General features: G+C 41.5%; 2 protein-coding genes and 1 long non-coding RNA gene across 4 annotated transcripts in view; 1 reads left to right on the top strand and 2 right to left on the bottom strand.

Moving 5' to 3' along the window:
- The window catches only part of LOC142994118 (phosphatase and actin regulator 1-like), a 43,099-nt gene that overhangs the window by 704 nt on the left and 20,851 nt on the right, over positions 1–21,544 (top strand). Inside the window, exon 2 of the mRNA XM_076144793.1 lies at positions 708–882. Within this exon, the coding sequence (XP_076000908.1) occupies positions 771–882 (112 nt within the window). The 5' untranslated portion in view covers positions 708–770. The remainder of the gene's footprint in view (positions 1–707; positions 883–21,544) is intronic.
- LOC142994268 (uncharacterized) lies at positions 8,654–10,665 on the bottom strand. The gene is made up of 3 exons (XR_012961345.1): positions 10,572–10,665; positions 10,243–10,366; positions 8,654–10,143 (listed from the first exon to the last, which is right to left on the bottom strand). It is a non-coding gene; the product is annotated as an uncharacterized LOC142994268 (long non-coding RNA).
- LOC142994351 (uncharacterized) lies at positions 13,054–17,248 on the bottom strand. Of its 2 annotated transcripts, XM_076145139.1 has the most exons (7): positions 17,131–17,248; positions 16,776–16,975; positions 16,278–16,379; positions 16,090–16,185; positions 15,810–15,920; positions 14,774–14,897; positions 13,054–14,686 (listed from the first exon to the last, which is right to left on the bottom strand). In XM_076145139.1, the coding sequence occupies exons 1-7, from the start codon at positions 17,153–17,155 to the stop codon at positions 13,134–13,136; spliced, it is 2,211 nt and encodes a 736-aa protein (XP_076001254.1). In that variant the 5' UTR covers positions 17,156–17,248; the 3' UTR covers positions 13,054–13,133. The 2 variants fall into 2 exon arrangements, with proteins under 2 accessions (XP_076001254.1, XP_076001256.1); XM_076145141.1 differs by lacking the exons at positions 13,054–14,686; positions 14,774–14,897; positions 15,810–15,920 and having other exon boundaries at positions 16,273–16,379.

Raw genomic sequence — 21,544 nt, 5'->3', positions numbered from 1 at the left:
AAATGGAGTTGAGTGGAAAATACGGCTAAATGCCGCCATCTAGTGGCGTAATGTCGCCAATGCAACCTGGAGATGATTCATTACTCGCCTGATCTTTCTATTTTGTTTTGTCGTTTTGCTTTTGATAGTATAAATTATCCCAACATGCCTAAATCATGGACTGTTTATGGATAATAGATATGTTCATTTAAACGTTTTGATACTTTATCTACCTCTGTTTTAAGGATGCTTTTTGGGTGGAACAATTTCATCCTATTTTGGAAATAGGTGTTAGTCACAAAATTGATCATCACCCTGATATCTTTTGTTTCTATCATTGTTGTCTAAGCAAATTAATGTGTGTGTCATATGTTGAAGGAAAAGTGTTGAGTGAAATTATAGCAGGATAAAAATAAATGTTGTGTTAGAACATACAGTAAATGGTTCAATGTTGCTTTGTGTGATAACTATGTGTATTCAAATACATTTTATGAGCCTCAGTTGTATTTTCATTTGTGTATTATTTCTGTTTATCCCTATAGTGTCTGTTATAGGTGTCGACGTCATCAGGAATACTGAGTTGTGAAGTGGACTATCGCAATATGATTTGATGTCCCACTGTATCCCTTTAATATACCAACAAACGCTTCCTCTCCTCCTCCTCCTCCTCCTCTTGCTTCTCCTCCTCTTCTTCCTCCTCCTCCTCCTCCTCCTCTTCCTCCTCCCAGTGGTTCTGTGCCTGCCTGTCCCAGTTGGCCAACAGTCATCACTGGACACGGGTTCAGGTTTTGATGGCGACCACTTCGGCCGAGAACACAGACCGCAGACCGATCAGGAGACACCGGTCCAAGAGCGATACCCCTTATCTGGTTGAAGCCCGATTCTCCTTCAACCTGCGGACAGGTAGGCGCCTCCATCCTGCCCTTAAACCTTCTTGTCAAATCTTCTTTTCCCCACACAAATGTCGCTGCTGGTGGGCGGAAATGGTATTTGTTAGATACGGGGATATCATTTTATAGACTTATAGAGTTTTTCCTGTGACATTTCCCTCTCCAGGGATTCCTGATTTCCTTTAGATGGGCGGATTGCTATAAGGAGTTGTTATATTACGCAACTTTATAGGTTAATGACTTATTTTTTGGGGGGGTTCTGACATTAAACAGTAATACATGGGCGGCACAGAATCCATCCATGTGTGAATGTGAATTTCGTCAGCGCCTTGTAATTGCTACATCTGCTAATTCCGCGCGGTTACATAATGTATCAGGAGCTTCAACGTGAATCGTAGTATAACCCGAGATTTGGCGTCAACTACGCCCAAATCTAACGAGACCCTCGGTGTTTTCGGTGTTTCTGTGCTGTGTTAATAATACATCCATGAGTTGCCATGTCCGCGGTGATGCTCGTGGCGAACAGCCTGCATGTCTTCCATCTCCCTTTACAAAAGCGCGTTGCATCCCTTGTTACCATGGTGACTTGGCATTTTATGCTGACTGAGAATTGTGTTATCTTGTACTACAGCGTGATTATCCCCCAAAATAAGCCTGCTGGTCTCAGTTTAAAGAAGCATTAATTCATGATCAATACTCAATCAATCAATCAATTCTCTGTGTTTTCTTTGTTTTAGTCTCTTTTCTATAGTGGGAGGATATGCCTCCCTGTGTAATGACATAAAGAGGGGAAATGATCTCATTCTCTCATCTATCATCTGAAATATGAGCTTCAGAATAAAACAAGGTTAGTCTGAAGAAATGCTGTAACTTTATATATAAATATGCACACAGAATCGCCCGAATCGCTGTGTTCATCTGTTCACTCAGCACAATGTGAGCTGGTACCACACCTATAGAGGGGCTGGGTGCAGGCCAGTCCAGTATACGGTTACAGAGAAGGTGTTGTGTTGTAACTTAAGGAAAAGGAATAATCATTTCTCTGTCATTTTTGTAATAGCTTTCATCATTTGATACCATTGTGGTTCTAGGCATAGGTATAGATTTGGTTCATTACTTCCATTTTTCCTTTTGCATTATTCTCTGTTATTGCAGGAATCCTTTTGTGTTTTGCGCAAAACGAACTACTGACAAACTGCTCGGAGTTGATTTTAGAGACATGCAGTGGATGCGTGCGGCGTTGTTGCAATGGCAGAGCTTTTACCTTGACAAAGCAAACAATGTGTGCGAGTGTGTGTGTGTGTGTGTGTCACTCTCTTTGTCAGGTCGGTGACGTTGCAGACTGATATTTCTGTGGCCAGATGGTCACTGATTCAATCGTAGGGCGACTCATTGACCGATAATAGCTGTTGTGTCACGGTTTCCATTAGTTGTAGCAAACTGCCCGGCTACTCAATTACAATTCCTGGATGAATATTGTTAAATGTTGAATTAGAAAGGCCTCCCAACCCTTTTTCTCTAAACACGTAGGTAATCTATAGGTCAGATATACTTATTAACGCCAGGCCTCTCTGCTTTGATGCTTTAACATGTCCCTAGTCTGCAATTCATGCAACAAAGCATGCGGATGGTGTGTGGGTGTCGAGGTTTGTACAACAGCACTATTGACTCATTTTCACCTGAATAAGTGGAGCAGGATTTAGCTCTCTTATTGCCAAGGAAACCAAAAATTCTTACGGTGATGTGCCTAATATGATAAATAACCAGCGAAGACAACAAAGATGTTAAACAAGAACAAAGCGGTTATCATATAGTTCAGCGTTCGACGAATTCACACAATTTTCGCTTTCAGGGTCATAAGGGATGCCCGAGATTAACTGATTTAGTGTTGATGCTATTTATATAACATCTTGCTTCCTAAAGAGTGAGGATTAAGGAAGCCATGTTTTGAAAATCATAAGGAAATAAAGCTCAGTCGCTGGATTTCCGGAGTACATTCAGTTTGTAATCAGCATTCGACCCTGCGTTCACTATTCGCTCTGATTCCTCCGCTGAGTCACGTTGCTCGTGTGTGTGATGCTTTTATTTTGTGTAACGTTGTTGAAGATGTTATCAAGTGTATTTGAATATATGTGGAACAGACTATTCCATTTACACATTCACACAAACCACCGTAAATCACACACAGGCATTTTAGTGGCCTTTGACTGATTCCCTTTGTTTATTTGACTGTTTTAGATCATGTTGTTATTCACTAGAGCTCTCCTTACCTATGCATTTGGTTTGATTGTGCTTGTGATTGTGTCATTCTTTCATGACTCCATTCAGCCCTGTGTTTGTGTGACCTATTTGCGGTGATGCATTCAATCCCCAGCATCTCTGTTAATGATGATACTTTGTTGCATTTTATTCTTGAGCTTTAGCCCTTCAGTGTTTAAATTCTCTGCTAAATCATATTTTGAGATGCAGTTGAGTAACTTGCTCATGCTTGGCTTGTAGTGTAAGTGGGGTTATGATCATTCATCTCTTATTTATGGCTGCTTTGTCTTCAGATAAGTTTAAGCGCTTAGGTGACAGAGCAATTGGCCAATTATCTAAGTCATCCCTGATTTGGATCTAACCAATCAAATCAGGATGTTGTTAAAATACTGCCAGTCAGTTTGCTTCAATGACTTTCTTAATATCATTGTTTAATGCTGTCGTCGGTGTGTGTGTGAGTAGGTGTGTGTGATCGTTTTGGAGCCTAGCCGACGGTTTACAGCCAAACTAACTGTAACTGTGTGTGAGCGGTTGAAATGTTTCTTTATCCTCAGATGCTGAAACAGAGCTCGGTTGTGCCACACATGGATCGGCCGTCTGCACGAGGCATTCAGGCTCTGCGGCACGTCTGGGTTTTGCACAGCCGTGAGAGAGTAAAGACCAAAGTAAATACTGTTTCTCTTATGAAACATTAATGGCTTTATTCATGAACTGGTCTGTTTAGTCTCTGCAACTCATTTCATTTGAACCATAACGGAGCAACCAAGTCACGGTCACGGTAATATTGGGTAACTTACAGCTACTGTACAGCAATCAGCATTATGAGGCACACACACACACACACACACACACACACACACACACACACACACACACACACACACACACACATCTGAATAAGCAGCTGAGGGTTTGCAGCATTTGCAGCACAAGATCAAACTAGAATTCTGATGTTTGTGTCTGTTTATCAAAGGATCCTGAGACAAAGCTGAGATATAGCACACATCCGTACGCGTGTTTGTGTGCATGTGTGCATGTGTTTACTGGTGTGATATGTTGGTGTTGCCGGCTGACACGGCATCGGTCTCAGTAGACGCACACATGTTTGTATTTGCCTGTCATTCATCATTCAGTAGCTCATCTATAGCCCCATCTGCTTCCTGTCTGCAGACTCATGCTACACACACACACATACACACAAACACAGACAATGAACCTCTCCCCTGTCTCCCTGTATTTCTAATTCTGTTTCCTTCCAGAATCTCACTCGTTCTGATAAGACATTCATATAGTATGTCGATATGCTTTTGCTTTGTGTGTGAACTTTGCTTTACCACACACTCAGCACGGTTTAAGAAGGTGTGTGTGGAAGCTCCCGCCGTTGAACCTGAAGTGCAAACAGACTGAGCTGAAGCCTGGATGTGGCTGCACTGCAGTTGTTGCAGGAGCACGTGTGTGAAATGTACACATACACCTGTAAATATGCATCAAGTTGTGCACACACGCTACATGAACGAGCCCAGTTTGACACGCAAATCAGTGTGTGTCGGTCTCGCTGTATGTTGCAGCCACATTAAGCTTTAAAAAGAAATGCTGAGCTGCACTCGTTCACCGCCGCCACCCACCACTCCCTGCGTCCCTGCGTCCCTCTCCATGCTGTTATGGTTTGCAATCACTGAGCATTCCAGGCTGTCCCACAGAGGATAATCAATAAGAACCAGGAGCACGGTGGGACTGAACACATTTCTGCTGCAGAGCAAAGAGTGCAGAGTGCCAGCTTGGGTCTCTCACACAGGGCAGGACAAAACTACTACATCACCGCAGATACTGTGTGTTTAAATGTTAAATCCTGGTTCCCTCTTGATATTTATGTTGTTAAATCCCCACATATGGTTTGAGTTTATCACCAGCAAGGCAGTTTATCAATTTCACCACACTCTCAGTGATTTAGAAATGATTTTCATGGCACAAAGGCTCTATAGACAGCACTTTTTTTTGTTGCAATTCAGCTTAGCGACTGAAGGTCAAGGAGGAGCAGAATGTGCAGGGGTCGGTTTTGTTCTGTCTTTTCTTATTCCAGTCAAAAGGAAAGTGCTTGTCAAAGTTGGGCAAGAGCCAGCCAGGACTCTGCTGAATTTGCAATGTCTGTAGCTGCTTGGCTGCGACACAGGATGCTTAGCAAACAAAATGTATAATAGTATCAAACACACACACACAGTTTGTGGAGGTTCACCTGTGCGGTTTATTTTAAGACAATCCAATAGTTGTACAAATAATCCTACTGATGGTGTTTTCTGGACATGTTTTGTTGATTCATCTTTATTCTTGTAGCCTCTATTGGATTTGATTGTGTTATACTGAAAGATGTTTCTGAGGTTTAGTCCAACCTCATTTATATACACACATCCAATGATCAATACAACTTCACCTCTAATATGGCCTCTCATATTTCCATATCAAGGGCTGTTAGAATAAACTGCTTTATGTTGTGCTGGTGTACCTAATAAAGGGACAACTTTCTACAGTGATAACAGAATTTAAAAAACCCTCTCTCCCTCTTTCATAACCCCTCTAACACACACACACACACACACAGCACATGGCCGATATGATAGAAACGCATTGCCACAAAGCAATTCAAAAAATAGCCGAGCATCCATTTTCAATCTTGTGGATGGTTGCACATAAGCAGTCTTGGAGCATCCTGGGACTGAATAAAACATGAATGAGAAGAATCTGTGCAAAAGAAAAGAGCGATGCAATATGCAAGACTTTATACTGGATGCTGCTGCTGCGGCGGCCGCTGCTGCTGCTGTGGAAGAGTTCAATTGACCCCCACAGAAAAGCTGTCAGTCTGTGTGTCAAGACTGTTCAGAGAAAACGGCGAGCAGATTTCAGCCCATGAGAGCCCTCAGGGAGACACATCTGCCCAAACTCTCCCTCTCTCTCCTTCTCTCTCTCTCTCCCACATCCTTTTCATCTGTCTCCCCTGCCTCATTTGGAAGGGAGACAGGTGGCACAAAAACTCCCTGGCTGTGATGTGTTTTTCCGCACACCCGCCCAGAAATAGCACCTTTCTCAAAAGCCTCCCCAGCTGATGAAAGCTGTGTGAGGATGATGCACTTACGGGGGCATATTTATAGAAAGTGTGGAACGCGCACACACATACACACACTCAGACAAGGGAAGATACATCTGCATCTGTGGCTGTTAGCGCTGCCGAGGGCCACAAATGCAGGAGGAGAGGAGCTGATTTAGAGTCCTTGTTTGTGCCTCTATTGTTGGAATGATGAAATCGACAGCAGCACGCGATGAATTCTGTTTAGGTACGTGGAATTGTAGCGAAAATACCCAGGTGGGGTTGTGTCCTCGAGGTGATCGCTAAGCACCACAGCATGGCGTATGTCGTCAGTGTCGCCCGAGCACCAGCTTCTTAAGGACATTTGTGCTGAGTAAGATGCTTGCAGAGTGAGGATCACTTCAACACTGCTGCAAACCTTGGACTGAATTCAATCAGAGCTGCACTGCACCACTCAGCAGTCCTACAATATTGTTATCCTGTAATGAAAAATATATATATAGCCGCAATGACAAAATAAAAATGTACCCCAGCCAAATATAGGTTTCTATTTTTTTTTTAAAGGCAAACCTATGACCTCATCAGGAGCAGCAATATTCCAAAGTAATGAATGGATTCTGGAATGCTGTTAATTTTCACATTACAGTGAAAATTGTGCCTCCACTCTTCCCACAAGAAGAGAAATCTGAGCGCAAAACTGATTCATTAATCTGCAATAAATATTTAATGTAAATGGTTTGGTATTAAAACTATAATGACAACTGAAATAATATTAAATCTATTCACGTTATTGGAGGATAAACATGGAGTAAAAACGGTGTTATCCTCTGGTGTAACCTGCAAACACACACCTGGTTGGAGAAATTGAAACAAGTCTTCGATTTAGGTTTAGCTTTGGCGTGTAAAACATTACAAGCAAGTAGATCTGGACTGATCTTGTCCGGTGTGGAAACATCTCAGTAACTGTTGAGTTTGTCAGACCCAACCAGACATCAAAGCTTGTTTGATGTCTGGTTTGTCTCACGCAGCTGCTGCCTCCGGTGAATTAAAAACTGAAGAGTGATGAAGAGTCTGAAGGTAATTATGTGTTGACAGCAGTCTGCAGAATCATTCATGTGTGTGTGTGTGTGTGTGTGTGTGGTGTTTAGGGATCAGGAGGTATCTGTTGACAGTTGCAGCTTTAGACCTGCTCTGCACAGACAGTCTATCAGAACATCCCAGCTGTGCAGCATATTGCAGTCTGGTTACCTGTGAGTGTTGCCAAGCTCTTTAGAGATCTAGATGCTCTAATTTTGTGGCGCACTTCTAACTGTGTATAACACCGCTACCAATTTTGCTGAACACGTTTGCTAAGCATCCTGTGTTGCTGCCAAACAGCTCAAAATATTGCAACTTCAGCAGAGTCCTCACTAGCTGCGGTCCAAGTCGTCTGATACGCACGTCTTGCACTATTCCCTTCCAGCGGAATGAGAATAGATAGGACAACATGATTTTATCAGTGTCACTTTGTTTGGTCTGTCTGCCTCTGCAGAGGGTTTTACTTTCCAGTTGGTGCGCTAATTGAGAAACAGTGCTGCAGGCGAGTGATGGAGGATGACAGACAACAGCTTTTCTTTGGGGGGGGATCCCTCATCCCTCTAATGACTACACAGGAGGGATGCAAGAAAGGAGAGTGTTTGTCATTTTTAATGAAAGGTGCTGTGAAGAAAACAAGAGTCTCATTTTGAGTTTCACGCAAAAGCAGAGAAAGAAGCTATAAGGAAAATCTCATTCAAGGTTATTAGGTCTTCATCTCTTGAAATTTATAGGAAAGTCAATCTGTATCACACACATCCATCAATGATTTCCTAGTGTCGTCTTTGTTTCTCATGATATGGTTTGGATTTTGAGTAGTTGTGTGTGGAATCGTGTGAATCGTGAATTAAAGAATGAGACTGGAAAACTTCTACATACTGAACATACAATGCAGAGGTTAGTTCTGACTCGTTGCCGTGGTCCTCGGAGCACCACTGCTCCCTGCTGGAGTTATCTACAATAGACCCCGCAGTGTGGCTCTCAATCTTGAGGCACTGATGTTACAGCCTGTTTAAAATCAAGCCTTCAAACGTTTAATGTCTTTCATCAAATCCATTTCATTCTCTCCTGTTCTCTTCTTCTCTTGTGCAGTTCTACCTCATAAAATTCTGGCCTCACAGGGAGGAACATTTGTTTTGTATAATTTCTTTCCCATTGCATCATTAGATAAGTTTATATCACTATAAATCAGCTTAATTATGATTCTACCTGAGGCAATATTGAGCGTTAATCTCCTGAATCTGTAAAACTTCTGATTTGATCCTCTGTGTAGCAAAAACCATGTTTGATCTGCAAATGGATACAAATAATTTGCAATGTCAGGCAATAGGTATGTGTATCTTTGTTAATTTACACGATTCTCAATGCCGTCGCACACAACTGACACAATTACTATTTGTTACTGACAGGACTTATGTATGTACAGTGCATATGTACATATATTATCGGTCGTAACAGGAAGTGACATGACAAACAGAACATTACACACATGCCTTCTCCCTGTGCTTCCTCAGGCCAGATTTCCTCGAACAGGTCTTTCCCTGTGTGAACCACCATGTGCTTCTTCAGCTCGCTGTTCAGTCTGAACGCTTTGCTGCAAACCTCACACACAAACAGCCTCAGCCTCACGTGTTTGGCCCGACGGTGTGCGACCAAACACGAATCCCTCTTGTAACAAAGGCCACATTCTTTGCACTTGAATGGCTTTTCCTCAGAATGCTGAATCATGTGCAGCTTGAGCTGAGCCACACTGGGTCAACCATTCCCACAGGTGTCACACAGGTAAGGTAAAATCTGTAGTGCTAGTTTCTAGTTCATTATCATTTGGTTGCAAATTCTCAAAGCTTTTATGGCAAAAACATCTGACCACATTTCTGACAAATCAGAGTCTGTAAGTTTGATAGTACCTGGGCTGCACAGCTTGAGGCAACTGGATTCCCATCGTTACTTTCATTATTTTTATTCTCCTGTGTCAATCTATCCCCTGCCTGTGGTTGTTGGATTGATCCCCTGCATTGACCTTTGTGGTGTCTCTCATAGTCCTTATATTGTTCAAATTCTTCCCCACATGAGGAGCAAAAGGACCTGAGTTAGTGTGAACTCTCACGTGTTCTCTCTCTTCTCACATTTTCTTTTTTGATGATGATGATGACGACTCCTGGGGTGCAACATTTGAAACTGTAGACTCTGTAGAATCATCATCAGGCTTTGGTTTGGAGTTATCAGACACACTTGTGGAACACTGTGCGTCTCTCTGCCTCTTGCTTTGATGACTGAACACACACCTCTTCTGGTGTTTGTAAAAACTCTGTCGGTAGGTGCAAACCTCGCAACAAACATTACAAACAAACCTCTGGTCTTCACTAGACCCGTCAGAATTTGAATTTGATTGGATTCTGCAGCACCAGATGCCTCTTTCTCATTTCTGTTTCGAATCATTCATCTCTAGACTTTGTTTCTTCTATCTATTTTCAGGCATCTTGTGCCTCTTTAGTTTGCAAACGGAACCAAAGCTCTGGCCACCGCTTTGAGATGAAGTCCTGTTTCCACTTTGCAAATGGCAAAACCTTTTTTATCCAGATCATCTTCAGTCACAAAGTCATCATCAAGAGGAAGCTCGACTTCAACAGAGGCCAGTTGATCTTCAGTCAGATCAGAAACATGCTGCTGTCCATTTTCTTCTATAGTCCTTGTCCATTCTGAATTTAACTCCTCAAAGCTTTCGTCCTTCAGTGTGAAGTGAAACATGTCTCAGCCAGTCTTCCTGGTCACATCTTGATGGAGGCGTGTCTTCTCGGTCATTGTCCATTTTTTGTAAGTTATACGACAGGCAGGAAATGATGAAAGTGTCGCCTGTCAGAGCTAGAAAGATGGCAAAAAATAAACATGATTTCAGTTTCTCAAACTGAAGAAAAATCAATAACAGAGTAGACAAACAGGAGCTGAGTGTCATATTCACACCTTGTTGAACTTCTGATCCATGCTGTCTGTGATGCAGGATGAGTGTGTGTAGCGGTCCAGGTTGCTTCATGAACTCAACGCACTCCTTCAAGATAGAGGGAGTGAAACCAAGCCAATCTGCTGTCTAGGAAAGAAGCAAAACTGTCAAAACCAATCTTTTTTCTATGATCTGAATTGTACTAATAACAATTATTGTGTGATGAGCAAGAAAGACAAATTCTCCAAACTTTCTTCTCAGCAGCACCACATATTATCCAATTTATATTTCTGTATAACTGCAATTGTTCAATAATAGTTGTATATTATATGTCACACAGGCATGCATGTACCTGGTCAAGGTTTGGAACAGGAAGCAGATTCTGCAGGCTGAAGAGCAACTTCCTCATTAGGGCCTGCAGGGCCGAGTCATGTTTGGGGCCAAACACTGTTAGGAAAACTTTCTGCACAACAGAACAGAAACTTTTGTTACATTCCACAAAATGCTCCTGATAGCTACACAAAGCATGTCACAATCACAGTCAAACTGGAACCGTTTGTCCTATTGGACATAATCTACAGTAGTCGTATAGAGCCACCTGATAAAATGGATCCCTCTGGCATGGATCGTGCAAAAGAGTGTGGACGAGTTGAAAGAAGTTGGCCACTCATTTCTCTACCGCAGAGCTGGAATCCTTAAAACTACAAATAACACATCAAGTTAATGTAAATGAAATGCAGAGTGACATAAAGTCCACAGGAGCACTTACTGTACCTCTTTATCCTGCTGGGTAATGTAGTTATTTATTCGTGTTAAATGAGGCTGGATGGTCTGTGGACTCGCACATTCATCACTGCAGCACAACTCAAGCACCACCTGTTGACAAGTCAAGAGACGAAGTGACTAACCAATAACATTGGTCGAATTCCAGGTCAGAGAGGTATCATCATAATCTAAAATAGAACAGAAATAACATCATGCAGCTAGTAAATGCTGGTGTATGTAAACAAAGACACCGAAACCCTGCAGTTAAGTGGGTTTGGTGCATAGTAATAAAGGCTTTTTGTGTGTATTGTAGTCAGATTCCAGGTTGTTTCATGCTGTCATGGCCCCTTTGCAAGCATAGTAACTTCCAGAGTTTCCAATCATTAATGTTAGTGAAACTAGGAATAGAGGAATATGGGGCTATTGTAGGAATTTGTACCAATAAGAGTTCAGGGACCGAATCCAGCACTGTAGAAACGAACTCCTCCAGTAAGCCACAACACATCACTGCCCCCTGCTTCACTAGCTCACACAGAGCTGCAGACACAAGCTGCAGAGGAGGAACGATGAACCGGACCGACGCCAGGGGAAGAGAACCTGGGGGGAGACATGTTAAAACTCGTACGTTACACGCTCTAATCTCACTGTAAAGTGGACAATCTTACGCTGTATCATTTAGCAGAATTTCCATCTACGTTTCTCCACTTGCAGACGAGCAGACTGGAGCTATGCGGACCGTAGCACAGGCGACAGATGGATCTGATTGTGAAACACTCACCGTGATCCGGAAGTGTCTCGCTTATATTCGCGTTGATGATAAATCGTTTTATGTCTAAAGGCGATTTATTAGCTCGCATCATCGCAGCCATAAGAGAACGTCTAGATACAGAACATTGAAGCCACGTCTATGATACACTATTCGTCTTAACGCACGGTTACGTCGGTACGCACAAGGTGTATGATTGAATTATTGATTGGTAACTTGCGTGGGTTTACTTGTTTTCTGTAATTGATTGACTTTTATATGTTAAATTAATTTCCACAAGCACTCTATTTTACCATGAAATGGTATTTAGTATGATTGGTCTGAACACTCTTTTTTGCGATTGTTGCTTGTGATTTCTAAATAAGACATAACACACACACTCGCACATAAATCCATGTACTGTATATCAGGGGAAGTAGTGAGATTCCTGGTCAATCTACTTGTCCCCACTAGATGGCAGTATTTCCTCTGATGTGTGCAGTGGCCTCCTATTGCACACATAGTAGCATTACTTTAGTGTTGAAAGGAGCTCTGTATCAATTTAGAATATAATATATCTGCATATTATAGTTGAGTATGCACTCTAAGTTGTTAAGATTGTAAGGGTTAGTTATCTCAAAAGCACTGAAATATCAGACACATACTGAGACATTTGTTTCACAGCTTTTGTTACATTTTTGTAATTCAAAACCAGTTACTTTTCAACTCTGTGATAGAACAGCGGTCAACTATACGGAAATTGGACCGCAGCTAGTGAGGACTCTGCTGAAGTTGCAATATTTTGAGCTGTTTGGCAGCAACACAGGATGCTTAGCAAACGTGTTCAGCAAAATTGGTAGCGGTGTTATACACAGTTAGAATCTCTTCCCGCATATGGGGCAGGGGTAACCATCCGTGTGTCTCAACATATGAGCTCTCAGGCAATATTTGGTATTGAACTGTTTGCCGCAGTAAGAACAAACACAAGGCGGCTGATTTCTATGCTTCTTCTGATGCACGTTTAAATGTGCAACAGATCTGAACTTTTTCTCGCCTGTCTCACAAACGCAAGTGGTTACACTTGAAGTATGAGCTTTCTCATGTCAACTCAGCAGTCTAAGCCCTGTAAAGCCTGACACATCAAATAAGAGGCCGAAAATTTCAATTTTTGGAAATTGAAGTGTTTATTGCACCTTTTAACAAAATACAAAACCAAAATATTTGGTAATTATTAACATATATGATTTTCTTAGAATCATATTAGATACACAAGGCGTTAATGGCAATTTATTGAACAAGACAATGTCTCTTTTTGAAACAAAAACAAATATCGATTCACATTTGGAACATTTCAACTGATTTTGTTCAGTTTTTTCTTTAAACAGGAGCCCTTTTACAAGCTCTCTATTTTACCTTGTGGTAGGCATGAAAACAGTTTCTTTGCCGGTTGAGGCACAGATGGACTTTACATTTCCCACAGTATACAAGTGAGAAATGATTTCCTGTGCAGTGCTTGCATCTCTGTCGGATTCCCCATGTTGGGAAGTGATCGATGCCATCCTTTCTCACATGAGCAGGCACTCTACACCTACGCCTACAACTTTTACTGGGGGGTGCTGAGTCCGGTTCTGGAGAGGATGGTGGTCTGCCACATTCGATTTTGTCCTTTCCTGCACTTGTAAGGGGAGTGCCAACATAAGCCTCGTCGTTACTTGCCTTGTGGAAGGCAACAAAACAGTTTCTGCTCCGGTTGAAGCACAGATGGACTTTACATTTACTACAGTATATACGTGAGAAATAATTTCCTGGACAGTGCTTGCATCTCTGTCGGCGGCCCCATTTTGGGGAATGATCAATGCCATCCTTTCTCACATGAGCAGGCACATAACACTTGTGCTTTTTCCGGCGGGGAGTCGATCTAACCTTTGCCCGTGGTTGTTGGATTGATCCCCTGCATTGACCTTTGCGGTGTCTCTCATAGTCCTCATATTGTTCAAAGTCTTCCCCACATGAGGAGCAAAGGTGAGGATCTGGTTTAGTGTGAACTCTCATGTGTGTGCTCAACTCACTGGCACTAGTAAAAACATCCCCACAAACAGAGCAGGTTTCTACACTACTGCTTCTTATACACATTTTCTCTTCGGATGATGATGACAAAGATTCCTGGGGTGCAACATTTGAAATTTTAAACTCTTTAGAATCATCATCTTCATCAGGCTTTGGTTTTGCGTTATCAGACACACTTGTGGAACACTGTGCGTCTCCCTGCCTCTTTCTTCGATGACGGAACACACACCTCCGCCGGTGTTCGTTAAAACTCTTTGTGTAAGTAAAAACTTTGCTGCAAATCTGGCAGATTAGACTTTGGTCTTCAGTAGACAACTCAGAATTAGAGTTTGATGGTTTTAATTGTGTAGCAGGAGGTAAAGGTGAAACCTCTCTCTCATTTATGTTGCAATCATTTGTCTCTTTATGAGCCATTATTGTTTTCCTTTCAGGAAAGCTGCTTCGGCTTCTAGGATTGTTCAAGTCTGACTGTCTTTGTTTCGTACCTGCTCTCCTGATCGAGCATTTATTTCCCGGCATCTTATGCCTCTTTAGTTTTCCAAGGGAACCAAAGCTCCGGCCACATACAGCACACTTGAAGCTTTTAGAGGAAGTCCTCTTTCCACTTTCTTCAGACACAAAGTCATCATCAAGAGGAAGCTCTACTTCAACAGAAGCTACTTGATTTTCTGTCAGATCAGAAACATGTTGCTGTCTATTTATTTCCTCTATATACTTCAGTTCTGTTTTCATCACCTCAATTTCTTCTTTCTCTTGTTTGCACTCACTGCTAATCCAAACCTCCTGGACCCACATGGACGGAGGTTTGTCTTCTTGTCTTTCATTGTCCACTTTCTGTATGTGATAGGCCAGGCAGGAAAGGATGCAAGTGTCGCCCAACGATGACAAAGCTAGAAAAGGGACAAAAACATGATATCAATATCTGACACAAAAGAAATACAAGAACGAAAAAGAGAAAGGAGTGAAAAAATTCAGACCTTGTTGAACTGCTGGCCCATGGTGTTTGTGATGCTGGATCAGTGTGTTTAGTGGTTCAGGTTGGTTCACAAACTCCACACACTCGTTCAAGACGGAAGGAGCCAAGCCAAGCCAATCTGCTGTCTAGGAAAGAAGCAAAACCGTCAAAGTAAATCAGCTGTCATGACACACATTTGACAGTTTCTTGTTGTATGAAGTTTCCCCCAACTTGCCCCAGGCACTTTGCTTTATGCTTTCCCAGCGATTCTGACATATTCTGTGAGTTCATGCTTCCATTAACAAATACACTGCCCGGCCAAAAAAAAAGTCGCCATCTGGATTTAACTAGGTCTAGGTCTAGGTTCAGCAACATTATGTGCCCAAAGAATGAGGTCAGCTGACTACCTGAATATACTGAATGACCAGATTATTCCATCAATGGATTTTTTCTTCCCTGATGGCACAGGCATATTCCAAGATGACAATACCAGGATTCATCGGGCTCACGTTGTGAAAGAGTGGTTCAGGGAGCATGAGACATCATTTTCACACATGAATTGGCCACCACAGAGTCCAGACCTTAACCCCATTGAGAATCTTTGGGATGTGCTGGAGAAGGCTTTGCGCAGTGGCCCGACTCTCTCATCATCAATCAATCATCATCAATCATCATCATTCATCATCATCAATCAATCATCAATCAATCATCAATCATCAATCAATCATCAATCAATCAACAAAATATTAGGGTGTGTGACCTTTTTTTTTAGGTTGCGACTTTTTTTTTGGCCAGGCAGTGTATGTTTAATGGTGAAGTTTTGATAACTTATAATAAAGAAAGAGGATAAATTACCTTAAGTACACATTGGTTAAATATAAGGTTTATTCGCCTCCAGGTTTCACAGGTGATAAAGTAACCAACCAATCAGGAACATTTACAGCCATGGGCCCTGTTGCTTAGCAGAACTGCACAGCATTTCATTATTATTCTAATTTCTTTTTTTTCTTAATTTCATTGAGGTCATTTAATTCATTAAGATTATTAAAAAGACATACCTGGTCAAGGTTTGGAACAGGAATCAGCTTCTGCAGACTGAAGAGGAACTTCCTCATTAGGGCCTGCAGGGCGGAGTCATATTTGGGGCCAAACACTGAAAGGAAAACTTTCTACACAACAAAGAGAGAAACTGTTTGTTTACATTCCATAAAATATTTCTGATAGCTTTACAAAACATGTCACAATCACAGTCAATATATTTTTGTTTGACTGTTCTTTTTTTTAAACTTGTAAAACTGTTATTATAGGACATCATCTGCTTAAGTCGTATAGACCCACCTGATAAAATGCATCCCTCTGGCATGGATCATGCACAAGAGTGTGAACGAGGTGAAAGAAGTTGGCCACTGAGGTCTTTACCTCAGAGATACAATCCTTAAAAACAACACATGAAGTTAATATAACTACACTTATCAATGTAAATGAAATGCGGAGAGACATAAAGTCCACAGGAGCACTTACTGTACCTCTTTGCACTGCTGGGTGATGTAGTTATTCATCCTGGCTATGTGAGGCTGGATGGTCTCTGGACTGGCAAATTCATTACTGCGGCACAACTCAAGCACAACCTGTTGACAAGTCAAGAGATGAAATTATACACTTGTGGACCTATACAACATTTGATTAGTCAAGGGCCATTTAGGAACAATTATCATTAATATGCAACGTCACATTAAATATATTCTGTAACTGAAATATGAAGTGCTCAAACTTAAAAATAAACAGTGAGTGCTGAGTGAGCAGAGCCAGCATAGAGTTTTCAACCATTGCAAGTAGTGTGTTTCATTGTTTCTCCATATATAGAGAGCACAAAGGGCAAAGGATGTGCTCTCAGTTTCAATTGGTGGAATATTATGCAATATGCACCAATGCCATTGTTTAATTGGGATGAATTGTAAGGAGGGAGATTATTTGGTGTATAAGCCTTCTAGATGTATTAGTGGCATATCCCAGGTAGTACTGACCCGAGCACGTAGACCCATAACAAGCTGGACTCTCTCCGTGTACGTGAGGAGTTCAGGGACCGAATCCAGTACTGTAGTAACGAACTCCTCCAGTACGCCATAATTCATCACTTCCCCCTGCTTCACTATCTCCCACAAAGCTGCGGACACAAGCTGCAGAGGAGGGATAATGAGCCGGAGAGACGCCAGGGGAAGAGAACCTAAGGGAAGACATGTTATTATTATATTATATATTATTCTACATTTAACGCAACGCTGTATCATTAAGCAGCGTTTTCATCTAAGTTTCCCCACTTGCTCACGCGCAGGCTGGCGCAATGCGGACCCACAGATCGATCTGATTATAAACACTTACCGCGTTCCGGACGTGTCTCGCTCATATTCGCGGTTAAAAGCGATCGTTCTTATTCTAAAGATGATTATCCGCTATCTTTACCGCGACAATAACAGGCCTGGATGCGGAAAACGGAAGTTACGTATGTACCACATCCGGCTTTACGCACGGATACGTCATAACGCACAATGCGGGCGTCCTTACGCACGGCTACGTCTTTACGCACAATGCGGGCGAGCTGAGAGCCAAAGTATTATCGATTTGTAATACTAAACACTCTGGTTGGGAACTTGAGTTGAGTTGTTAGCCTTTTTCTCGTGTTTTTCTCTTTAATTGTTTGACTTTTAATGTTGTTTACTGTGTAATTAACCGTTCAATGGTCTTTTGTATGGAATGATGTGATCACGTAGTTTTGTTAATTGTGATTTCGAATAATGTTACACACACACACACACACACACACACATATAACGTGTCCACTGCGGCGAGTTTAGAGAGTATAATCACCATGTATCTGACGGAGTAGTTTTTCTTTTCCCCACTAGATGTCATGAATGTTGTGTTTATAGGAGCTCTGTGTCCCAGCTAAATATGTATTGGAAGTTGTATGTTGAGTATCACAATGTGTAATAAGATCAAATTTCTCTAGTGTGACATTAATGTCACTTGACAGTTTTCATTTGCTTACAATAAAGCAAGGCACAATCTCCGACAACACATATAATGTATATATGGAGAGAGAATGGAGGCTTGATGAGAAGGCACACACTGGAATCTATATAATAGTTCATGTCAATTTGAAGTGTCTTAATTCAGTCTTACATGTACTTGTATGTGTTCATGTGTAGTTTTGAAAAATGTGGAACGTCTCTCTTGTAATCATTAACCATCAAATCCAATTAATCATATCAGCTTTCCCACTTTGTTGTGATGTCGACCCTCCTGAGATGCCACTCCTCTATTGTCTTCTTGATGTTGCCTGCTTTGTCCAGCTGTTTTCTTAGTTTTCCATCTTTTCATATTCTACCACCCGTTACACTTGAACGATGAGCTTTCTTATGTGAATTCAGCAGTCTTAGATTTGTGAAACATTTCCTTCACACAGAGCATTGGTACAACTTTTTGTTCCCCTGATGTTGGATCAATTCGCTTAATCTCACAAAGGTTCTCTTACATGCAGGACAGGAGCACGAGTCTGTGATTTTGTGTGAGTCGGAATAGTGTCTCCTCATGTCGACAATTTGTGAGAAAGTCTTCACACATGGTACACCGGATGACGTGAGATTTACTCTTACAGCCATCTGTATGATCTGCACAGGCTGCAGGTGATGCAGTGCTACTTTCTAGTTCATTATCATTTGGTTGGGAATTATATGCACGATAGTGAAATGTTCTGGGTTTGTCAGCGTTTTCATTTGCCTTTTTTGGTGACATGCTCTTTCGATACATTTACCCTAATGCTTCTTTAAAGGTAAATGAAACCCTGACCACATTTCTGTCAACTCAGCTGGCATGTTCTGTGTTTAATGGTATCTGGGCTACACAGCTTGAGGCCACTTGGCTCTTATGGTCACTATTACTTGTATTCTCCTGTGTCAATCTAACCTCTGTCTATGGTTGTTGGATTGATCCCCTGCATTGAAAGTCTTCCCCACATGTAGAGCAAAGGTGAGGGCCTGAGTTAGTGTGAACTGTCATGTGTCTGCTCAAGCAGCTTCTGCAGACTGAAGAGGAACTTCCTCATTAGGGCCCTCAGGGCTGAGTCATATTTGGGGTCAAACGCGGTTAGGAATACTTTCGTCATAACAAAGAGAGAAACTGTTTGTCACAGTCAAACGGGTACTGTTTGTCCTATTGGACGTAATCTGCTTTAGTTGTATAGAGCCACCTGATAAATGCATCCCTCTGACATGGATCATGAATGAGGTGAAAGAAGTTGGCCACTGAGGTCTTTACCTCAGAGCTACAATCCTTAAAAACAACCCGTGAAGTGAATGTACACTAATCAATGTAAATGAAATTCGGAGAGAAATAAAGTCCACAGGAGCACTTACTGTACCTCTTTACCCTGCTTGGTGATGTAGTTATTCATTCTGGCTAAGTGAGGCTAGATGGTCTGTGGACTGGCACATTCATCACTGCAGCACAAGTCAAGCACCACCTGTTGACAAGTCAAGAGATGAAATTACACACTTGTGGACATATATAACATTTGATTAATCAAGGACCATTGAGGAACTATTAGTATTATTATTACAACTATTAATATTAATATTAAAGGCCCAGAACTTTCAATTTTTCCAACCGTTACAATTCAGGAATGATGAATGTTCTTAAAATAACAGCAAGACCAATAACTGCATGTTTCACATTCCTTTCACACTTTTCTGATGTGAAAGCTGTGAGCAGTATAGATTTCAGCCGGTTTGAATGTTTTTTCATATAATGTATATACTGTATAGTACATATGTATAGTACAAAAGGGGAAGGATATTATCTGTGAACAAATAAGATTGAGTTCTTCCAGGCAGTACTGACCCGAGCACGTAGACCCATAACAAGCTGGACTCTGTGTACCTGAGGAGTTCTGACTGCAGCCATAACAGACTGTCTGGATATGGAACATAGAAGCCACGTCTATACTGTATCAGTCTGTACGCAGTAACGTCGCTACGCACAATACAGACGAGCTGTGTGTCTGTTTATTTTTTGTAACTAAGGCATATACAATAAATATACATTTCTGACCAATATATTCAAAAACACTTGGGTTCGCTTTCTCAATATTGGAAATGTGGGCTTACAATATACATCTTTCTTTGAATGAAAACATACTAATCAGTTATTATTATCAGTAAGTATCAGTTATTCCTATCAGTTAGTATTAGTTTACAAATTCAGTTGTAAAGATGTTAAAGGAAGAGAGAATAAGATAATTTCTATTTATGAACGTTGATAAGTCTAAACACTGGCCGCCTCACTTTCTGACGCTAGATGGCAGCATTGTATCTGATCTCTCATTACATAAACTAGAGCCCTGTTATGCAGTGGCTTCTATTACATATAAGTAGCTCATTTAAATGAATAATCTACACACCTGATTTCGTGATAAAATTATTAAAAAGATGACCTCATTCAAATTAGTAATATGAGCTGTGTTGAAGGTTCAGGTTAGATTAAAACAATACAATAAGAACGTGCTCAACACCATTACAAGAAGTAAATAATTGTGATATACATTTTATAGAGATTGCCACTGTGCCAATGGACTCAGATTATTTCACTTTTTTGTCAGTATACAATCTGTGTATTATTGTAGTGTGATAAAATAGTGGCACTTGATACTAGAGACTAGAAACAGCTCATTAGCATTTGTTTACAGTAATCTATGGCACAATCACACCATCCTCCTGGCATACATAGTGTATATATGATGGTTTTTGGCTTTTCTGGCTATAATTCTAAAAACTTGCTGTCCATCACTACAAGATGGACCGTGGCTTTCAGTGTCTAGTAGTCCATTGAGGGGTTAGCCTACAGTGTTGATACAAACTAATGGGTTCATTTCATTCACACATTTGTGGGAGGCAGTGGCTCAGTGGGTAGTGCTTCCGCTTGGGAACCGGAGAGTCGCCGGTTCGAGCCCCTGCCGAGGTGCCCCTGAGCAAGGCACCGAACCCTCAAGTGCTCCCCTCTGCGAAGGGTGGTAATGTAATGTAAGTCGCTTTGGATAAAAGCGTCTGCCAAATGATCGTAATGTAATGTGTCGCTTTGTCTGTCTTTCAGACTTGAATGCATCTCCTTCCCACTTACGATGTGTTGCAGTCTGTGAACTTTACATAATCGTCTGCTTTTGGTCAGGAGAAATACTGAGTTTTGTGTTCAGGGTCGATCTCAGAACTGCATGACTGATGCCAGAGAAATCATTCTCCTAACATATTGTTGAATCAAAGAGTAGAAAGCGCAGGACTATCAAGCTTTTGTCATCGTGTTAATTCACTGTCAAACTGTGTGTTGTGTGTGTTTGTTTGTGTGCAAGCATGTGTATGTGTGTGTGTGTGTGTGTTTGTGTGTGTGTGTGTGCAGCTTAGAAGGAGGAAGACATAATAATGCAGTGAGAGAATGACAGATGGAGAGGGACAGGCAGAGAGGGAACGGCAGACTTGTATAGTGACAGGCTGATCAATAGGAAGTTGTACGATTGTTAAAAGCTTCGGTGCATCCATGGAAACCGTTCGACAGCATAAGCCAAAATATTCAAACAAAATCTGCATTGTTGAGACAAATGTCACCCATTCTCCTTCTGCGACAGCTCAGAGTTAGCTTTATAATGTGAAACGACATATCTGTATGTGACGCACAGAGGATTGGCAAATAATTCCTTTAGCATCTTGGCATAATCCTTAGCTGCTGTTATATATTATCAACCACAAAA

This window comes from Genypterus blacodes, unplaced genomic scaffold (genome assembly GCF_046128005.1).
Source record: "Genypterus blacodes isolate CSIRO-AG114 ecotype Tasmania unplaced genomic scaffold, CSIRO-AGI_Gbla_v1 ptg000029l_1, whole genome shotgun sequence".
In the NCBI taxonomy this organism is placed as follows: domain Eukaryota; kingdom Metazoa; phylum Chordata; class Actinopteri; order Ophidiiformes; family Ophidiidae; genus Genypterus; species Genypterus blacodes.
This window is presented reverse-complemented; position numbering and strand designations above follow the sequence as displayed.

Coding starts and splice junctions, on each gene's coding strand:
- LOC142994351 (XM_076145139.1), bottom strand. CDS start 17,155: ATGAGCGAGACACGTCCGGAACGCG. Junction 16,976..17,130: donor CGAGACACGTCCGGAACGCG/GTAAGTGTTTAT, acceptor GTCTTCCCTTAG/GTTCTCTTCCCCTGGCGTCT. Junction 15,921..16,089: donor AGAGGGATGCATTTTATCAG/GTGGGTCTATAC, acceptor TTTGTTGTGTAG/AAAGTTTTCCTTTCAGTGTT.